The sequence below is a fragment of the Crotalus tigris genome, unplaced genomic scaffold (genome assembly GCF_016545835.1).
Source record: "Crotalus tigris isolate CLP2741 ecotype Arizona unplaced genomic scaffold, ASM1654583v1 scf7180000018343.506757, whole genome shotgun sequence".
NCBI lineage: Eukaryota > Metazoa > Chordata > Lepidosauria > Squamata > Viperidae > Crotalus > Crotalus tigris.
The window spans coordinates 68,830-89,423 of record NW_024096954.1 but is presented as its reverse complement, the minus strand read 5'-3'; the positions used below and the strand labels follow the sequence as shown (position 1 = coordinate 89,423).

The window sequence follows — 20,594 nt, the reverse complement described above, 5'->3', positions numbered from 1 at the left end:
CCATGTTTTGGAGATCCTGCTTCAACTAGTAGCATTTGCTCAGTTGCTCTTGGAAATGAGAATTAGGGACTAAGATAATGATCAAGCACTGATCATAGCAGCACAAGAATGGGTGCTAAGCACCACATCCATAGAAACAGGGCTTTACCACATTTATATAGGATCAAAGTGCAGACTATGCAGAGAGGCCTCTGAGACAGTTCAACACATAATGACAGGGTGTAACAGGCAAGCAGGAATGGCATACACTGAACAACACAATCAAGTAGCTGGCTTTGAATACAGGAACATCTGTATAGTGTATGGCAGTGGTGCTGAACCTATGGCACGGGTGCCAGAGGTGGCACTCAGAGCCCTCTCTGTGGGCACACGTGCCGTTGCCCCAGCCTTGCCTCCACCCGTGACCCCCTACTCACCAGCAGCCTCCTTGGAGGAGAGTCGCCCCTGAATGTGGCCCACACGGAGCACTGCAGCCAAGGACATGGCAGCCAGGCAGCGTAGACAAGACTCTGCCCTCATGTGCCAATGCATGTTGCGGGGGGTGGGCAGAGGGCGTGGCCGTCATGGTGCTGCTGGGCTGCCTGGGCAATCTGTGGCGGGCCCTGGAGGCGGTGAGTGGCCTTTGGGCAGGCAGGGTGGGATGGAGTGGGGGCGGGGCAGGGGGTGGAGTGGGGGCGGGGCAGGGGATGGAGCAGGGGCAGAGCCAGTTTTTGGGCACTCGGTCTCTAAAAGGTTCACCATCACTGCCATAGGGGGTGAGAAGGGAATTTTTTACACACACACTGGTTAATGATCAGAAATAATGGGACTTGTAGCCTGATGGCAGCCTTAAACTCATCTGGAAAAGTAGTACTTTTCCAGTGTATGTCCTTTAATTAAAAGCAAGGGGTTTGGTGCACACATCCCACCTGCTAGCTTTGCCTCCTGTTATAGAAGGTACCCAGAACTGTTAAGGTTTACTTGGTAGCAGGGCTTTTTTTTGTCATAGAATGCCCAGAACGGAGTTCCGGCACCTTTTTTGGATGTGAACCTTGTAGGGTCAGCAAGGAGAGTTGTATGATATGTGTAAGTTCCGGCATCTTTTTTTTTTTTTTTTTTCAAAAAGAGCACTGCTTGGTAGTGAAGCAAAGGCATTCTGCACATGGCAATGGCACTTCCCCCCCCCCCTTTTTGCCTGGTGCAATATTTACGATAGGGGAAGGCAGGGGCCTATACACTTAACAACGCTGAGGGTGGGGTAGCCTTGAGTGTTCCAAATGAGATCTCCTCACCGCAATGAATACAAGTCAGTCCTTATATGGAAGGAAATAAAGCTGTGCCGGGCATGGAATCTCTCCTGTCCCTGCTTTTGCTATTTGCCGCCCTTTTCATTCTGTGTTCCATAATTGAATGAGATCCCTAGCAAATGAGTGCCATTCCCACCTGGAATTTACCTCCTCCCCATCTCACCCACTTTAAGATGGATTTGTTTGCTTGTTTATTTGGCAGCAGGGACTGCAAGTGGAGTGAGATTGAAAAACCAGCACTTGATCTTAATGAATAGGTGGATATACACACCCACTCAAGTTTTATGTTTAAAAATAGGTTCTGGACCTGAGCCCTGATGAAGTCCCGGTGCTAAGTACAGCAGAAGAAGCTTTCTGTGTCTTTGGCGGCAGAGCCTTTGATGGGGCTTACCTTAGTCTCTTTTTTTGGCTCCTCCGCTCCCCCCTCTTCCAAATTGGTTTCCTTATTTGTGGGTGGGTCGAGGATTTGCAAATTTATGGTCCTAAGTCATTGTTTTTTCCTTTCCCCATGCTGGTTATCTCATAGTACGTGGCTGAGAAAATCCTAGGATTTTTGTGGTGTGGTCTTCCTCATTCTCTCTCTTTCTGGGGCCTGGGTGGGGCTAGACTGCAATCCTCCCCAGTGTATTTCTCTTGACTTTCAGGGGTGTGGTATTGTTTGGGGTTAGTCCAAAAGTTGCTGGTTTCCCTCTTCTTTGGCTTTCTTTTCAGGAGGCCCTTTCTTTTAACCTTGTATAGCCATGAGAGTAAAACCTGAGTCTTTAGCTGCACATACACGCTTTCCTTTTTCCCTTCCATTGGATGCCTCAGTCCGTGTCCCCATCTTGAGTCTTCACAATAAGAAGCATCCTGTACCTTTCTGGGAAGGAGGGAGGCCATTGTGGGTCAAATAGTCATTGAGCTGGAAGGCAGAATCACAAGGAGGGTCCAGAGGATTCCCTCTGTTGCGGACTATGCTGTTTTTTCCTAACTTCTCGGTCAATTTGTGTAGCAGGCTGACAGAGGATCTCTAGGTCACCTTGTCATTCAAGGTCCCCCCCCCATATTCTGTTTTTTTTTAATTTAAAAAAAGGATATCCAACCTCCCTTATTGAAAGTGGTCCATATTTTAGGCTGTCCCTCAGCCAGTAGCTCACTGTTATGCCTCTTCATGTCCTTGACTTCTAATGCTTTTTTTCTCCCTCGGATTAGGCCGCTCATGATTCTGTGCTGGTCTAGGCTGCCCTTGTACCTCCTTTCTGTTCCTAGCTCCTGTGGCTTTTTTGGTCTCACATCCTTATCCCTGGGAACTCCCTGTCTGTTTTCTCTCTTTTTCTCTTCCTTTCTTCCTCTCTTCCTCCCTTCCCTGGCCCAGTGTGTGGCTGAGTCTCTTTGTTTGGCTTGGGGGCGTTGCTATGTTTTTTTCTGTTTGTTCAGTGCTGTCCTTTTTCTTGACTGTGGTTTTTTCTTCTCTTTTCCTTCCCCTTCTTTCTTCCTCTCCGTTTCGGCATGTACCTTTCATCTATCTTCATATACATCAACTCCTCCCTTTATTTCCCCTCCTTCCATCCACCCCTCTTATTTTTCTCTCTTTTCCTGTCTCTCTCTGTTGCTCCGTCTCTGCTGCCTTCTGTAGGTCGTCCACGTGTCCCACTCTGCACCAGTACTGCTGCTCTGCTCAATCGCTTCTCCACTCGCAACTAGCTTCCCCTGCCAGGCACACAGGCTGCAGGTAAGCCACTGAGAATACCCACCCACCCACCCACGTCCTCACTCAAAGCCATTGTCATATCTTGACATGCCACCTGATCCACAAATCCAGCATCCCTTAGAACAGTGGTTCTCAACCTGTGGGTCGGGACCCCATTTGGGGTCAAACGACCATTTCACGGGGGTTGCCAAACAACGCAGTCTGCCATTTTTTCCCCTCTTTTCCTTAGCTGTGCTACTCCCTTTTATTCTATTGGCTTTTGAAAGCCAATAGAATAGACTCTCTTGAATAGAGTCTAATTCTATTGGCTTTCAAAAGCCAATAGGAATTGTCCAGGCTGTCTCTGCCCTGCTGAGCCCGCCAAAAGTCCCATTCTGCAAACGGTGCTGCACCAGTTGAGTAGTCCTCGACTTACGACCAGTTGGGGGTCGCGGCATTAAAAAGGTTGAGAACCACTGCCTTAGAAGGTTTTTGAGGCAGGGCTGGGGTGGAGGGGAAAGGGCCTTCTTGCAGAGGAGATGTGTTGATCTACTATTTCCACCATTCACAACCTGCAGCCCTAGGTGGGAAGGAGACTTACAGCACTGAAAAGCTTGGCTTTTCTGGGAATCTTCCTCATTCCCGGCAAGCAGTTCTGATCCCCAAGTCAGGATTCCAGAATTCCATGGCCGCCGGGATTCTGGAGTTCCATGACAGCTTTGGGTAGGGACCTCAACCAGTCCATATTTAGGGGAGCCCTGGATGGGATATTTTCAAAAAGTTGTCTTCTTTCCTATTTTTTCACCATTGCTGTCTATTTTCTTGCTCCTGTTTTCTTGGCCTAATCCATGGACCTTCCAAAAGGAAAAGGCAACATAAAGAGAAGCTGTTGTTTATTCTTTCAAGGCAGGCCATAACAATAGCTAGAACTAAAGAGGCAGGGCTCTGCTATGGCTCTGATGCCAGCTTGATGAACAGAGGAGGCTTTTTGCCAGCATAAGGGAATTCTGGATTTAATTTTCTCCATGATCACAACATTTTTATACCTAACCCCTGTCACAGCTCAGTCTTCCCCAATTCCTGCTGTCCTGTATGTTGATTTCAATTACATTTCATCAAAGGCTACTTCATTGACCCCATTCTACCCCCTTCAGCCTAGGTTAGGCAAGAAAAATATAAGTTTCTGAGACCCTGCAATGTTCTGTTCAGGTGGCTCAGGCAGAAATTGTGGATATGAACATAGGAGGCTTGTGAGGCTTGTAAGAATATACATCAAGTATCTCAGGAACTATGGCAGCATGATTAAGGGACCATTAAATGACAAGAATATCTGTTTATCAAGAAGTGCATTTTGACACTGAATTTCAGCATGGGGGAGTTGCTAATTTTGTTTATTTTTTCTCTTTTTCTTGGCATGCAAGTGTGCTTATATGTGTGCATTTATGTGTATATTTAAAACTTGTTCCTACTATTCTATGCAGTAATAGTCTTTAGAGATATGGACCATTACTTCTTAAGTTTGTAAAACTGGCATAGCTTTTCTTGTGACACTAGCGGGTTTGCTATGAAATGAGCTTTGGATCAGACCCCATTTCATCAGATTCTTGGAATATTATTCTAACTTTTTAGAATATTTATTAAATATTATTCTGGAATGTTGTTGGACTCTTAACTTATTAAATGTGTTTAATAAGCTAGACACCAACCTGCAAAAGCTCATGCCATAATAAATAAAGCAAAGTAAGTGAGTCTTTGAAGAGCCATAAGATTTTGTTACTTCTGCAGCACACTTTCATGACTATTCAGTTTTTCTGATTGCTGATCTTTTTTTTTATTTCCAATATGTTTTCTATTAGTTTTATGGCTTTTAAAAATATGGTGCCTAACCAGAAATAACACATGTAGTAGAAAATGAGTATCCCAAATGGTCCAGGAATGTAGCATGCATGAATGATTGTGATAGAAGGTTTGTTCATGCATTCCCATGATGTGTGGCCCATCCGAGTTCATGCAAGTTCTAGTTATAAAGAAGAACCCACCAGAGGCATGAAAGAAAGTCCTTCTATCTGTCTGAGAGAGGCAAACACGAGGTTGCTGAACACATGGCACAAGATGTAGATGATAGGCTGTGTTTAGATTAGTAGGCCTTGTCTTACACACCTCCATCTATGCTGCAGACTGCCCTACTGACGGTTTCACTATTTACACATGGATTGATTGATTGAGGCTTCCATACAAGTTGTCCTTGTTTAGCAACCCCATCTGGCATTGACAACTTGGTCGTTAAGCGAAGCAATCACCAAGTCAAACTGTTCCTCTGCTTGTTTGCTTATTTACTGACGGTCATATTTCAACTTTCCTTTACAAACCTGCAAAGGTAATAAATACAAGGATTAGTTGTAAAGTTACTTTTTTCATCACCATTGTAATTGCCAACAGTCACTGAAAAAGGACTACCTGTACTACTCAATTCCCATAGGCTCTGAGTAGCCAACCATCCACCAAGGCCTAGGTAGAAATATATTCATGCAGTTTAGCTATTGTGAGCAATGCGGCCCTATAGTGAAACATAACCAGTGAAGGAATAACACATGGCACAGATGACCAGGCATAATTTCAGCAGAAGCCTTTTTAACTACTCTTACAGTGGACAGAATTGCTATTTTTTTTAAATCTGTAAATGCCCTAATGTTCCACATATATGATAGTGTGGCTTGGAAAAGCCAGATCTTTTGCTACTTCCTCCCCCACTCCAAAAAAAGCCTATTTGTACGTGTGTATCTGTACCTTGATGTGAAAAGAGAGAGAAAAGTACTAGAATTTCTTTGAGCAAAAGGCAATTGTACTGTTCTTTCTGTTTCCACAAACAATGCCTGGCCATTTTAAAAAGCACTTAGCTTAACTGCATTTTCAAATGTGGAGCTCATTTCCTATATAGGAGTTCATTCCTTCCTTTCTCTTGGGTCACAAGACAGTTCTAGAGAGGGGCAGATTGTCCTTTCACAAGTGCAGTTTCCCAGAGGGGAAAAAGCGGCCAGTCCACCCAATCCAGGTGGCAGTAAAGCAATACAGAAGCATCCACTTAGTGGATGCCATTCAGTGGCTAAATGAATTTGGTCAGTTTAGGAAAGGCCTACCAAAACAAAAGGTGCAATGGGTGTTTCACCTGTTTTGAAGAAATGAGCAAGTTGAGTTCCTTAAGATTCCAGTTAAGAGGGCTTCAGGGAGCAGTGGTAAAAAGGCCCCTTTTTATCTCAAGCCCTGGAGGAGAGTCACTGAAAATGATTGGAGATGATGCTTATTAAAGGCAGCAGAAAGGAAACAAATGATTGGGCATCTGTAGGAAAGCTATCAGGACAAGTGCTTTGGGCTTCCTTCTGAAGATGATAAATGAGGATGACAGTAGTGTCATGTGTCAAAAAGACTGCCCAAATGATTCTTTAATCCCAATTAAGGAAGGGTTTGAGGGCCCTCATTCTTACGAATAAGTATTTCTGTGAAGCATCCTTAATGTTTTTAATTCTCTTTCCACCTTAAGTTGGAGAAGTGTTTAACGCTTTTTCTCTAAAACCAAAATCCTATATCTGTCCTTTATCAATTAGTAACCAAGCATTCTCTTCCTAAGAAATGGAGAGTGGTGAGTAGCAAATGTCTATAATATGCAGGCTGCGTAATGTCTGTGTAATATACGTACGGCATCCTGAATGTCTGTATAGAATCAATGTAAAATTTGAGAGAGACGGACAGATTTCCTGAAGTGAGTGAAAAGTAGACATTATTTGAAGGAGTACCTCTTCAGGACAAGAAACCTCTACCTTTTTATACTTATCCCTATAGAGGGTTTTCACTCACTGGTGGTTTCCAGTGGGAATTCTGTAGGCCAGTGCTTCTCAGCGTTGGTAACTTTAAGACAGGTGGACATCAACTCCTAGAATTCCGCAGCCAGCATTCTGTCTTAAAGTTGGCAAGGTTGAGATAGACTGAAGTTAGGCATTGACAGCCCTCAAAGAATTACAGTAAAGGGGTAGGACAAAGTCCCCGAGTGATTGGCTGTACACGTTTATGTAGCTAAGTCTTATATTTCATGCCATGTTCCATCCACCACTATTTCTAGTTTTCTTTCTTTTGAACTCAGAGCTATGTAGCACAGTCACAACATGGGGGCACATTTGGATTTATCCAATTACTCAAGTTACCAAGCAAGATCTGTTGGCATCTGCAAACATTTGTATTCTTTTGGCCATAACTAGAAAAAAATAAGTGTGTTTGTGTTATGAAAGAACTGAGGGCCAGATGGTTCTGTTATGTTCTTGAAACTGACTGGACAAGGGTATGTAACAGGTGCCAAACCTGATCCTTCCATTCTCACCTAGTGGAAGGTTCCTTTACATCCCCAAAAAGTAAATAATGTCACGGTATTTTTAGTTTCCTTTGCGTAATAGAGAGTCAGGATTGCATACAAAACAGAGTAAAACTAATATAAATGTGATAAAACCCAGATAATACAGATAACTGAAGGCAAATTTAAAGATAAGATCTTAAGGACCTCTAGAAGTGCAATAACCTCAAGTGAAAGTGGATTCACACACAGGCTACAAGAACTGCAGCAAAATTGCTGCTATGTTAAGCAGGCCAAAAAAAAAAAAAGGTTCACAGAAATTCAGAAATAACCCTACTGAGTGTGCTTACTGTCTGTGCTCTTGTGAACAGAAGGTGGATGGGAGACCTCAGTGCTAACTGAAGTAATGATCTGGCACATAAATAAGGTGTTATGTTTCAATGTATATTAACAGTTAAAAAAGAAAGAAAAGAAGAAGAAAGCAAACTCAGATGTATTGGGCAAAGTAACAGTGGGTTATATTGTAGAATAAAATACCCAAATGGTAACTTGGGTCGGAACTGCTAAACAAATGAAATGGGTTTCTCCCCCAGTCCTATTTTCCTTTTTGCTTCACTAGCAGCTGTGTTTTGAACTCCTGCTCATTTTTGCAGGATGAAGATAAAGAGGGAGGAACTGTATATACCTCTTTTGGTACACAAGGGACTGGTAGATTTATAGGCAACGGCTTAGCAATTTAACACCTTGTTAGTTTAAAATTGCTACATATTCTAGGATGCCTTTATGTAATAGTGGCACATGTTCAGACATTACCAGTTTTTTGTTTTTTTTTTTTAAAAATGCTTATTTCTATGTGTGGAAAGCTTCCTCTGTTGATCTCTTTAATTGCAAACCCAAGCTGTTCCTGGAAGAACAGAACCAGAGCAAGGCCGTTTTTTCCTTGCCATCTTACCTCATAACCCTTAGTTTGATTGTACAGAACTATTCCAATTTCTTCCATTGTGAGATCTTTACGGATCCTTGTACTCTAGTCTGAGTAGCCTCTTTGTAGTCAAGCAAAACAGTACTTCCATTTCCTTTGCAGCAAAAGTGAGAAAAAGTGATGAAGCTGGGAATAAGTAGCAGAGCATGTAATCCTATCTGTTTCTGTAGCTTTAGGGAAGGTTTGCTAAGCTGAAGATCTAAAAGAGGTTCTGTGGATTATGGTTTGGCGACCCCAAAAGTATTTGTGTGTAGAAGACATTGAAAAGTCAAAAGTGTTAAGTCTCCTTGCACACTCCAGCTTAATTACATTTCCATCTCCATTTCAACCATCACTCCATTGCTCCTGCCCCTAATCACGGTGGGTGTGTCCTCGGGGTGTTAATCCATCTCTGTCTGTTTGTCTGTCCCTTCCCCACTTTCTAGGGATGATGACGAGGCTGAGGACGTCCACCAGTTTTGTTGCCCTGCCTCTGAATGCAGCAGCCCCTCCTCTAGGTAACCTGGAGGGGGCACAACCATCCCCTTCCATGCCTTGCACTTCTTCTAACTTGGGCCCTGAAACTTCACCACACCAGCTTCACCCCCTTGGCTCCCTGGGAATAGGCTCAGAGACCATTCCAAAGACACCCCTTGCCTCCTCCTGCATAGATCAAGCAAGAGTGAACATCAGTCAGTTGTCGTCATCCAGCTTTTCAACCTGCAAGCTCCTATTGTATGCATTGGTCTCATCCCGTGCCTTAGGCAGCTCCTGTCTCTTGGTCTTGCTCCACAGTTTTGGCTGCTGGGATACCAGCGGGTTCCCCCCCCCGCCCTTTTCCCCCCTTTTCCTTTGCTCCTGTTTTTTCTGTTAAACCAGGAATGCGGGAAAGTTAAGAGAAAGCTTTTTAAAATTACTCTCTCATAGGGGTATGAAACAAAATGTTCCTTGTTTCTTTCTTTGATAGTCATAGGAAGGCCAATAGAAACGACAAAGTTTATTTATTTGAAGACTATTTTCACATATTTCCTGCCCCCCCCCTTTTTTTTTTTGCTTTAACATTTAATTTAGAGCCACTTCGACACAATTTTCCAGGCTCCTCCTCTGAGCTGTGCATTTACAGACTGTTTGTTTTGTATTTTTTATATTCTTAAATTTGCTGACTGTTTACTGGCCCAACTCTTTCCTTCATAGCTGTCTGATACCCAGATACACAACTGAATCAGGCGATGTTTTGCTTTTCCTATCACTTTGTTTCCATGTCATGAAAAAAGCTTCTGATGTAAGCTTTCCTACACTGCACTAACACAGAAAGTGATTGTTTGGATTTGGCTTATCATGTTGGGTGAACACAAACATTCTGGTGGAAAAAGCACATTTTAAGAGGCAAATGGATGTTCTTGTTTTTCTTTAAAGATCTTTTGCTTCTCATCCAAGAAGCTTCTTCAGCTCTGATTGGATAGTGGGGAGCTGAAGAAGCTTCTTCGATGAGAAGCAAAACGTCTTCAAAGGAAAACAAGGAAGTCCAGTTGCCTCATGAAAAAGCAGTCAACCATGACCTGGATGACTCAGAATCTCCATAGTCACAGACCATGGTTTAAAAAGCCATGACTTAGTGCAATATATGAATCCAGTTTTCATATCAGGTTGCTTGTTAAAAGCATAGGAATCTTGCTAGTATAAATGGAGCAAGAAGCCTGTTTATTTTTTTTATATTTAAAACATTTATATAGCTTCCTATCTTCTATCCAACTCTGGGCAGCTGCCAGTCAAAAAAGGATGTTGAAATTAAACTAAGGCTAGCATGCCTGGATTGCAAAAATCCAGACTTCTGCAACATGGCAGTAGAGAGAGAATTTCCTGTGTCTCTTTCCATCTGTCTAATGGTCATCCTGCATTTATAGCCTAGATGTGGTAGCCCCTACATTGTTCAAAATCCTGCTCCTCGTGCTTAACCTTCCTTTGCTCTTCAACTTTAACCTTTGACTTTTCGTCTCTTATTTTAGCTCAGGCTTGCTTCTGCCATTTCTCTTGAGTTGTTTTTGATTTGCTTGAAAAGAAACACATGCTTGGGCTTAACCCTTCCTGAAGTTATGCTTGATGTCCACTTCATAAATTCAAAAATGTTAGGCTGCCAGTGCGCTCCCACTAATGGCAGCCAAGTGGGAGAGGAAAAAAAAAACCCAAGTTAATGAAGCTTTATGGGAGAAAATGCTGTCTTTAAGAGCAGTGAGTTGAGGCCATGATAAAAAGCTGTCTGCCATACCCACTTGTGAAGAGAGGCCTTATTGACTCAATAGCAAGAAAGGGTGCTCTACGTGTTCTCAGGAATTGCGTTTCCAAGCCAATCCATAGGTTCATGGGATAATAATCCATAGCCGCACTCCCTATCCTGAGGGACTATGGCTTGTCTGGAAACAACTAGATAGTAGCAAGGCCAAATTCAAGTCAAGCCTGGTTAGAATTTCATTTGACATGTCAGTCTGGAACTACATCTTGAATGGACTTTTACTTTTTTTCCCCCAGTTCTGAACACATATACAAAACCTAACCAGTTTCCTAATGAATATTTGTTTTTGTTAAAACTATTGCTGGAAATTTCTTGTTTACAAAGAGAACAAGTTCAAGGCCCAATCCTGACCATATTTATACTCAAGGAAGTGCTTCCTGATTTACTTGTGAAAAAGGTCAAGTCTTGACTCACCACTGCATCCTTTAGAGTACATCTCTGTTTCATTGCTTGCATGCTTTGTCAGCCTTTCCTAGGGCCCTTCACACATTATGTTTCTCTGGTGTGCATTTAAAATTGCAAAGAGCAAATTCCACGATGGCTACATGCATTGGACAGGCACACGTATCAGAGATCTGGGAAGGGTTGCAGCTCTGTGCTGAGTTCACACAGGGTGACAACCCTGTTTTTACTGACGCATAATGTATGGAATGGCCCTTGGTCTTTGGAACAGGCTCTGCCTAATATCTCCTTTAGCCTCTTGCTCTAATCAGTTTACATATATTTCTATGCAGACGCATAAGCCTTAAATCTTACCCCTTCCATTCTTACTTTGTTGCCATCCCCACCCCATCGAGGATGGGAGGATAAGTGTGTCTCCGAACAACAATCTTTTCCCTTCCCACCTATCTGCAGATCTTGCACTGGCCCTTAGGGGTCCCCTTACATGCACTTTTCCTGCCTTTTGCTGCTCTGTCGTCAGCCTTCCTTGCTTTCAGGATGCTGCCCAAAAGAACATTGAAATCTACCAAAAAGGAACTCTCTGGAAGCAGCTTCAATTGCTTGTTCCCTACGGCACCCAGTCCAAACAGTACACCAGCCTCTAGCCTGCAGGACTATAACCCTTCAACACCCTTCCTTCCTTCCTTGGGCTCTAGGACCTATTCTCCATCTCCCCAGGAAGCACCTGGAGGCAACAATTCTCCATTTAATCAAGCAGACTGCTCCAGCAATCACAGACTGGGTGTGAGCTAGGAATCCCGGATCCCAAACCTTCAGAGGATTTTGCAGGCCTGTGCAGTATGGAGACTGTATGCTCTTATGCCATGGGTGCATCAGCACTGTTGTATCTGTATAGTCACCTGCATCGGCATTACACACAGGATGCTGCACTCTTATCCAGGCAGCCTATGGATTCACTGGAAGAAAGAGTGGATAAATGGAAGGAGGAGGAAAGCATGTGGGATAGAGATCTTATTAGACATGTATTTTGATTTGCAACCCAGCATAATGAAAATGCCTACTTTTTCCTCAAGTTGTAAATGCATAAAAGTTGAAACCCTGTGATGTAGAATTGGCTATGCAAGATTGTATGTGCGAAGGCCACAGGAAAGCTGTATTCCAGCGGAGGGGATTGGACAAACCTGATCAATGAGGGGTTGGAGAATTTGGAATTCTGTACAAAACTAACCTTCATGTATTTTCCTCGGGAAATAACATTAAAGGGATGCAGAGCAGAAATTGGGACCTGGCCGTAGATCTGTGATAAATGACATGCTTTCTTGCAGAAGGTTTCATACCTATCTTCAATTAGGAAGATCTGGGGGTCAAAGAGGGAAAATGTATTGTCCCTCAGTTTATCGACTTCAATCTACTGTAGTGTTCTCTGGCTATCCTGGGGCTGCAGCTCCTGGAATTCCCATACAGCCTAGGAATTCGGGAAGGGCCCCAGGTTGGGAAGGTCTGCACCCTAATTTGAGCAAGAAGCTTCTCGGATGAAAAGCAAAATATTTTCAAGGAAAAAAACAAGAAAGCCCAGTTGCCTTTTGGAAAAGCACCTTTGGGGTGACCTCTTTAAAGGCAGCAGTTAGTGATGCTGTTTCTTTCTACAAATTTTCTTTTACTTGAGGCCCACCAGATGAGATGTCCTACAGTACCTAACATTCTCACGTGGCATAGGCAGGGTATTTGGGGATGGTGAGAACAGTAGTCCAAATCATCTGGAGAAAACCAAGTGGGGAAAGTCTGGGCATGGGACTGACATTTTTCAGCCAGGTGCTACTACCAGGCTGAAAGTGATGTAACCTATTACAAGAATTAACATGGGAGTAAGTAACTGCTATTTGAACTGGTAGGTGCTGAGTGTTATCTTATCACAGCAACATCTTTTCCAGTCCGATCGGTGTGGTTGGGACTGCAAGGTGCAGCTATAGCACCAGGGGGAAGAGAGATCATGGTGAATCCCTTGCCTGCATTGCATTTCCATCTCAGTGCTTCTGGGCAGAGTCCAATCACAAGGAGAGGTATTTTGGATCACACGGATATCAAGGGATCGGAAATCTGCTAGAGACATAATAGATCTTTCACAAGGAAAACATGATGTTTTGCTTGGTTTTACATTTTAACAGACAGAATAACAAAGTTGGAAGGGACCTTAAAAGGTCTTCTAATCCAACCCCCTGCTCAAGCAGGAAACCCTCTGCCACGCTGGACAAATGGCTGTCCAATCTCTTCTTGAAAACCTCCAATGATCACAACTTCTGAAGGCAAGTCATTCAACTAGTTAATTGTTCTCGCTGTCAGGAAATTCCTCCTTAGTTCTGGGTTGGTTGTCTCCTTGGTTAATTTCCATCCACTGCTTCTTGTCCTGCTATCAGTGAAATATAGAAGTCTATTATAATTACATGTGATATTGTGGATACATGTTTCCATGCTATTTCCCTCACGACTTGGTTTCTGGTTTGGAATCTGTTGTGATCGGAATATCCCAACATAAAATTTACAGTTAAGAAGTGTATTGGCCTGTTTTACCACTTTTTGGCTCTATAATGTCTGTGCCTTTTCCCAGATGCATTCTGAAAAATGTGATACATTTTCTCTCTGCTAATGTAGTCCTACTATCCTGATGTATTAGCTGTCATTTAATAATCAATAGTAGGCTAAGAGGCTACTTGCCCATTCCCACCCCACAGGAGATCTTAGCCATGGCCAAATATTATGATTGCATTGGCCTTAAAAATGACCTGTACAAAGAATGTAAACTTGTTACATAACCTGATTAAGTTGGGGTGGTGGTGGCGGCTCTAGCCTTATGCTTTAATGAAGTTAATGGAGAAAATGTCCTTAGCAAAGGTTAAAATGGTTGTGGTAAGTATCCAATCTTATGAGCCAATCTTGTTCTCCCAGCCCTAGTTGAAATATCAGGAGTTATACTCCTGCACCAGCCTTCTATTATGGACTGAGTCCCATACTGTATGCTGTTTGAATTAGGTGACTGTCACCAGCCTGTTTATGCCCAGTAATATTTTGTCAACATCACCTTCAATTTCCCCATTGCCTCCCTTTAAGCAGCACCAATGACTTGATCAAGGGTGGGGAATGTCAGAGAGAATCAATGCCATCTCTTTTGTCAGGATGAAAAGAATTGTGCCCAATGTTAGTAAGAAAGTAATGAGCACTAGCAGCTACTGTGCATTTTTTTTCTATATAAAAAATTCAGGCCTGAGGAAGATAGCAGATAATACAATGTATTTGTAGGTGAGACAGGCTGGAATTAGAATTTTCTGTGTCAAGATTTCATTCTGACTCTGCTACATGTTTGGTCAGTAGGTTTTCTGATCAATTCCCCATAACCATGAGGGCTAGGTGCTTGCTTGCCTGTTACTGTTTTTAAAGAAAGCTCAGATTCTCAGGATTCCACAAATACTGCATTCTAGTAAGCCATACAACACACACATACTGTTGTCCAACTCTGGGTCTGGCAGATTTCTAGAACCACTTTTTCCCTGGTCTTTTCCCTGCCTCAGAAAGATGATACTGTATGTTACTGCAAGTTGTATAAACAGTGTCATCTCTCCTCTCACTTTTATGTAATTGAAAAGCATGACTTTCCATATAGCAGCTATGTGAAATAAATGAACTGTCCATTCAGGTATGCAAAAAAGAAAGAAAAAAAGAAAAGAAAATGATTTCCTTTGATCACATACTTTCTGAGTGTGCAAAATAAGTTCTACGCTAGCTTATAAGTATGAAAAAAGGGGCGTAATACCTTATTGTTCTTTGTAATAACCTGCCTCTCCTTGTTCCTCTAAGCCACGTCTAGGCAGGTATGCAAAATGAGTAAGTTTCCAGTCCCTGTTGGACCTCGAGTGTGTTGTATGAGACTCTGCATTATACCAGGATGCAAAGCAAGTGTGCTTTGCACACCAAGAAAGGGCTGTATCTATCGCAAGAAGCAGACATAAAGATTACATGTCAAGTTGCCAGCTGGTCTTGGCCAGCCTTGTCTTACTCACTAAATAGCCAATCACAAAAATGCACATCTGTGCATGCAGACATAACAGTACAGATCAATGCCGCAGGGAGAGAGGCTGGAAAGAGAAGCCCTTTCCTTCCATTGTGGAATTTGTTAGGATTGCATGACTTGGATACACCCTTGGGGGCCATTCCCTGGCTTCTTTTTGCTCAGCTACTCCAGTGTCCTGCCAAATATGGGCTGTGCCATATCAATGCGTGCTGCTTCAGGAAGCCCATTACTCCGTGTCCCCCCTGAACCATCCATGTAAATAAGAAATAAAAGTCTTTATAACAAATGCTCTTGTGTATCAAACAATTTCAGTCAATAAATGAAAAGATTCTGTCTTCTCTGAACTAAACAATAAAGACAATTAACAATTAAATGGACTTCTCTGATGACTTCTGGCTCTCCTCACTTCTTCTGTTGGTTCTCACATTCTTTGGAAACCAAAGAAACCAAATGGGAACTGGATGGCTCTTGAATCCCTGGGTTGGTCTAGGCCAGGGGTAGGCAACCTTGGCTCTTTTATGACTCGTGGACTTCAATTCCCAGAATTCCTGAGCCAGCCGTGCTGAGGGGGAAAGGAGAGGTTTCCAAGCTGAGGAAACTCAGCTACTGCTTCAGGAATTCTGGGAGTTGAAGTCCACGAGTCATAAAAGAGCCAAGCTTGCCTACCCCTGGTCTAGACTATTGAAAGAGGAAGAGTGAATGGTATCAGGAAAGGAAGTGGTTTCTTTTTTTCACTTGGCTGGGGTTTTTTTTGGACCCTGCTGACTTTCCTTTTCTATAGCACTGTTTTCTGGGTTTGTTTTGCCTGAGACGTCCAGCAATGCTGTCTGGGAACCCTGATAGTCCAAATATGGACACATCTGGAAGCACTGGATTGGGAAAAGCTGTGACAAGTATATTTTTTATATGTTCAGCTTGTCCAATATATATATATAACTTTGGTTTTTCATTTCTAATGGCTATGTAGCGAGACGAAGAAGCTATTTGATGTGAAGCATATCAGGAAAAGACATGCTTGGAAATTAACAAAGAAATTGAAGTTTCAACAAAAGGGGAAAATGCAGTGATGTAGAACTATCGCTTAAAGCAAAGCATCAGGACCCATTAAGCCCTCATCACTTTGCTATGCAGAAGAATTCTCTTCTGACAGCAAATCACCATGTGCAATTGGAAATCATGCAGTGCTTAGTGGAGCTTTGATGCTTTCCTCGGTTATCTTAGCCATAGTTTAAGAAGGTGCGAGGGAAAAGCTAAGGCTAAGATGCTACATCAGAAAAAGACAGATCTAAGCCGGTGTAATGTATTTATTGCAGAATCTTGTCCAAATGTAATGGCTCTTCTATTTTGTCTCTTGGCTGGATCTCACTTGTGCTGTATAGCTATAATTAGCTGTTTGCAGTCTGACAATTTTCAGCTTTTACACCCTGGGACTTCTTTTTTATGGGATACCAATTCGGTCCAACTTCTCTCTATGTTCTCATAAGCATAGCAAAAGCTTTTGAGAATGAGATACATTAAGGAGGTAGGAATTCTTAAATTCCCCATTACACTGGATAAGTAGTTTTGGATCAAAGGAAACCCCATCCCATCTAGTTCAGTGCTGAACTTATTTGAAGATGCCAAGTCTGTGGGTAAATCAGTTGGATCTTGAATTCTCCGTCCCAATCTTCTCTAAGCTTACATATCTGGGCCTCCATTCTCCCATCATTGTCAATCAGCATACTGACTACAGAGAACAGGAGATGGGATCCAAGGGATTAAGGGAGAAGAACAGGAGAACCTGGAGAATACAGGTTGGGAATGGCTACTTTAGATCTCCATTATGTGTTTGACTGCATTGCATTCATAATTTTTATCACATTGGGATTTGAAATGGAAGAAGAATGAAGAATGAAAAATGCAGATTTGTGCAAAAGAACCAACTATGAACTCAGCCTCAGGACTGGTGGGCTTTTATGCCACAAAGTGGCATGGTCATGATCTTTATGTAGCAGAGACCAGCAAAACAAGCCATACATGAGCAGGACAGAGCTGGTTTACCTGGCACCTTTAGCATGTTTCTCTGTTACTTTCGTTTCCCAGCATTTGAATCTGAAACATGTCTCCACTCTAGGAGGGAACATGCATAGTGGGAGAGAAGATAAGTAGCCAGTAGCCTTACTCCTAAGGTAATAACTCAAAGCAAATATGTATCTTTTATTTTCTCTGCTGCTGAGATCCCTTAAGCATATTATAATGCTTCACAATGATATTATCAGACTATTTCCCAAATACTTCGTAATGATTTTGGAATGCAGGCCTGTTTTGTAGCCTTTGCTGGTACCAAAGAAAAAGTAAAGGAAGGAAGGCTGTTCAACATAATTCTGGGTGGAAGGAAGTGAGGGAAACTGGTGGGGATCATGGTTTACTTTCCTAGCAACTCCCAGACATTCTTAGCACCCACTCTACACATGTGTGAAAACTGTTCCCTGCAGCTAAGCAACCTTCCCTTTTAGCTGGGCCCAGTTCCAGTGGAGATCCTTTCCCTGATTCCAGCAATATTGCATTTTCACTATTGCTTGGGTTTGTTTAATTATTGCATAATGCATTGTTTAATGCATTAAACACTCTCTCCCCAATCCCCTAAGGCAGTGCTTAGCAGAAGTGAATGGACTTCTACTCCTATGCTGATGGAGAATTGTGGGAGTAGAAGTCTTTGGTGTCTTTTCAAATCCCATTCTTATATTGTTCATGTTCTCCTTCTAGGATTATTATTATTATTTAGTTATGACCAAGGACCAAAAACCAACAATAAAATTTAGCGAAAAGAGATGTAAATTTAATATGGTCACAAGAATCAAAGAATCAACAAAATGAACTGTGGGGTCCTTGGTGCTCTCTGAGCTGGATTGTTTTCTTGCAGAAGTTTCATTACCAAACTATGCAGTATCATCATGATAGTTTGGTAATGAAATGTATGCCAAAAAAACAATAACCAATGAAGCTCAGAGAGCACCATGGACCCCACAGTTCAATCCTGAGCTACAAATATTCTCTTCTATTGGTAAAATGAATTATAATTAACAAGTCTTGTGAGCTGTAGTAAATGACACCACACACACAAACTTGGACTTAGCACTTTCTTTCAATGATCATAACTGAGCAAAATCAGGTAACCTTCCAAGAATTTTCTGTAGACTGATCTGCCAATACAAAAAAAAAAAAAAAAATTCTCTTCTATAGGCCAGCCCAGATAGTCAGATAGGAGTGAGGGGGGAGAAGGGAGGACATAGCAAACCAGAATATCAAGGATAATAGATGGGGCAACACAATGAGGCATGCAAAACTGTTTCAGTTGCTCTGTCGGAGCTTGGGCTGGAACTGAATGTTCTTGAACTTCCGCTACAGGACTGTTTGATGGTAAAACACAAAGGTCCTCTGAGGATGAGCAGATGCTGCTACAGTTTTATAGAGTTGTAGAAGGAGCAACTCCTGAAATTCTACAGTATTTTGAAAAGCAGGCATATTCTCACCCTGCTGGGTCTTTTTATTTTTTTGCATTTTTATTCCTCAATTAGCTCAACACTTGGCATTAAGCAATATGGTAGGTTTACATATGCATTTACAGTGTAAATGCTGACCAATAGGCCTCCTCTTTTTTCTTTCTTTTTTTTTTTGTGGGGCAACAAGCCTGCAGCTGAAGAGTTTTTGGTTGATAGTAGATTTGGGGTGGGGGGGAGACAGATTTCCAATGGCTATAATTACCACATCATAGCCAGAAATTCAGCTGTACTTTTCTGCACCGCATGGTAAACCCTAGCAAAGCTGCACCTATTGATGGCACTGAATCTCTGCTGAGGAATTAAAAAAGAGAAGAAGGCTCCCTCAGAAGAAGGACTTATTGTGGACTTATGCTCCCCTATTTTCATCTGGTATCTTAATTCTCTGGAAACAATGTATAATTCTATTCTTGCATTCTTCAGATTTACTGAGGCCTGGTCCTGCAATTGAAGGCTAGATTGTTGGATATACACTCAGTTATGCTTTCAGTGTATATTGTTATCAACATATACTTCTACAGTATTCTTAACACCAGATGGCAGCAAAATCTGAGTTCTAATTTTCATTTTGAATAGCTATTAAACTGGGGCCAGTTTAGGAATTGTACATTCAGATAGACAGTAGGGCACATATGAATACTATGCTGCTCCATTATGCTACTCCATTATGGAGACGATGGGGTGGGTGGAACAGGAATTTAGACTTGTAAACTCTGAACAGTGGGAACTGCTTTTGAGAACACTCAGGCAGGATTTTTACTTTCTGTTTTGTTAAAAAAATTCCTCCAATTCTGCTCTGAATAAATTCCAGTTTTGCTCTTTGATAAACCAATATAATTGAAGCTACAAGTCACATACTTTTTTTAAAAAATGGGAGGGCAATTTTAGCATGTGCACCTTTTTTATTTTTAAGTTTTCATGATGAAACTTCGGCATATCAAAAATTATTCCTTCTGCACAAACTCAAGATCTAAAAAACTGCCTTTGTTCATTTATTTAATTTTAAGGGCTGTCCTTCTGTAATCACCTTCCTTTTTTCCTATGATCCCTGTTCACATAAATCAGAAATGGGATATTCTGATGTAGTAGAGTTTCTCTGTGAGTAATAAACCAAGAGCCATTAGTTTTTGGGGCAATTATGTCAGTAATGAACAACACGTAGCTTATAAGCCATGAATCATGTTGGTAATTTGGAGCAGAAGAAGAAGGAAGGGTCGGTTTGAACTCTGATGGGTATAAGAGTGAACTGCATTCTTGTACTGACAGAAAGCAATTCAACAATGAAATGTGACTTCAATCAACTGGCAAGAGGGATTGCTATCTAGCTGCACTATAAGGCAGGTTCCCCAACCCTTGGTCCTTGTACCAGTACCGGGCCGCATCATGCCAGCAGCTGGGCCACACAAACAAGCAAAGCCTCATCTGCGAGATGCAGGCAGCAGACAAAACCACCCACCCTCCGGTCTGTGGAAAAACCTCTCTACGGAACCTGTCCCTGTGCCCAAAAGGGTGGGGGCCTCTGCTATAAGGGCAGAGGACTTCAAGGCCTTATAGAAGGCCTGCAAATGATAATGCATTACCATACTCCTAAATGTAATTTGGAATGTCTTAGAATAAAATAAATTATAGTATTATAAAATGGCAGAAATCTCATGAAATTGCCAAATGTTGAAAGATTTCAGCATTCTTAGCTGAGAACTTGTGAGAACATCAATATCTCAAATGCAAATGCTGACAATTCATAACTTCCTTTGTGCGAATGCTGAGGTTTCTGAAGTCATCAGTATTCAGAATATGTATTTTTACCATTTTGATGGCAATTATACTTTTAGACCACTGTCTGAAATACTTGATTTTAAATCCTTGTGATAAAAATCTTTGGCATCATTTGTTTGTTTGTTTTGGTTTCAGAAGGCATCCAGTGTGAAATCTCCTCAGCTGTTGCTTCCCAGATAGGAACTCCTGTTGTATGTCAGTTTTATTAAAATATCAACTGTCAAATATTTAATATCAAAATAAAATAATACAAGCACTCAGATCCAGTC

General features: G+C 42.0%; 1 protein-coding gene across 1 annotated transcript in view; it reads left to right on the top strand.

Moving 5' to 3' along the window:
- Positions 1-20,594, top strand: part of LOC120311312 (IQ motif and SEC7 domain-containing protein 2-like) — a gene marked incomplete at its 3' end in the record, with an annotated part of 158,238 nt that overhangs the window by 68,826 nt on the left and 68,818 nt on the right. The window contains exon 3 of the mRNA XM_039350662.1: positions 2,902-2,997. Coding sequence (XP_039206596.1) covers positions 2,902-2,997 — 96 coding nt within the window. The remainder of the gene's footprint in view (positions 1-2,901; positions 2,998-20,594) is intronic.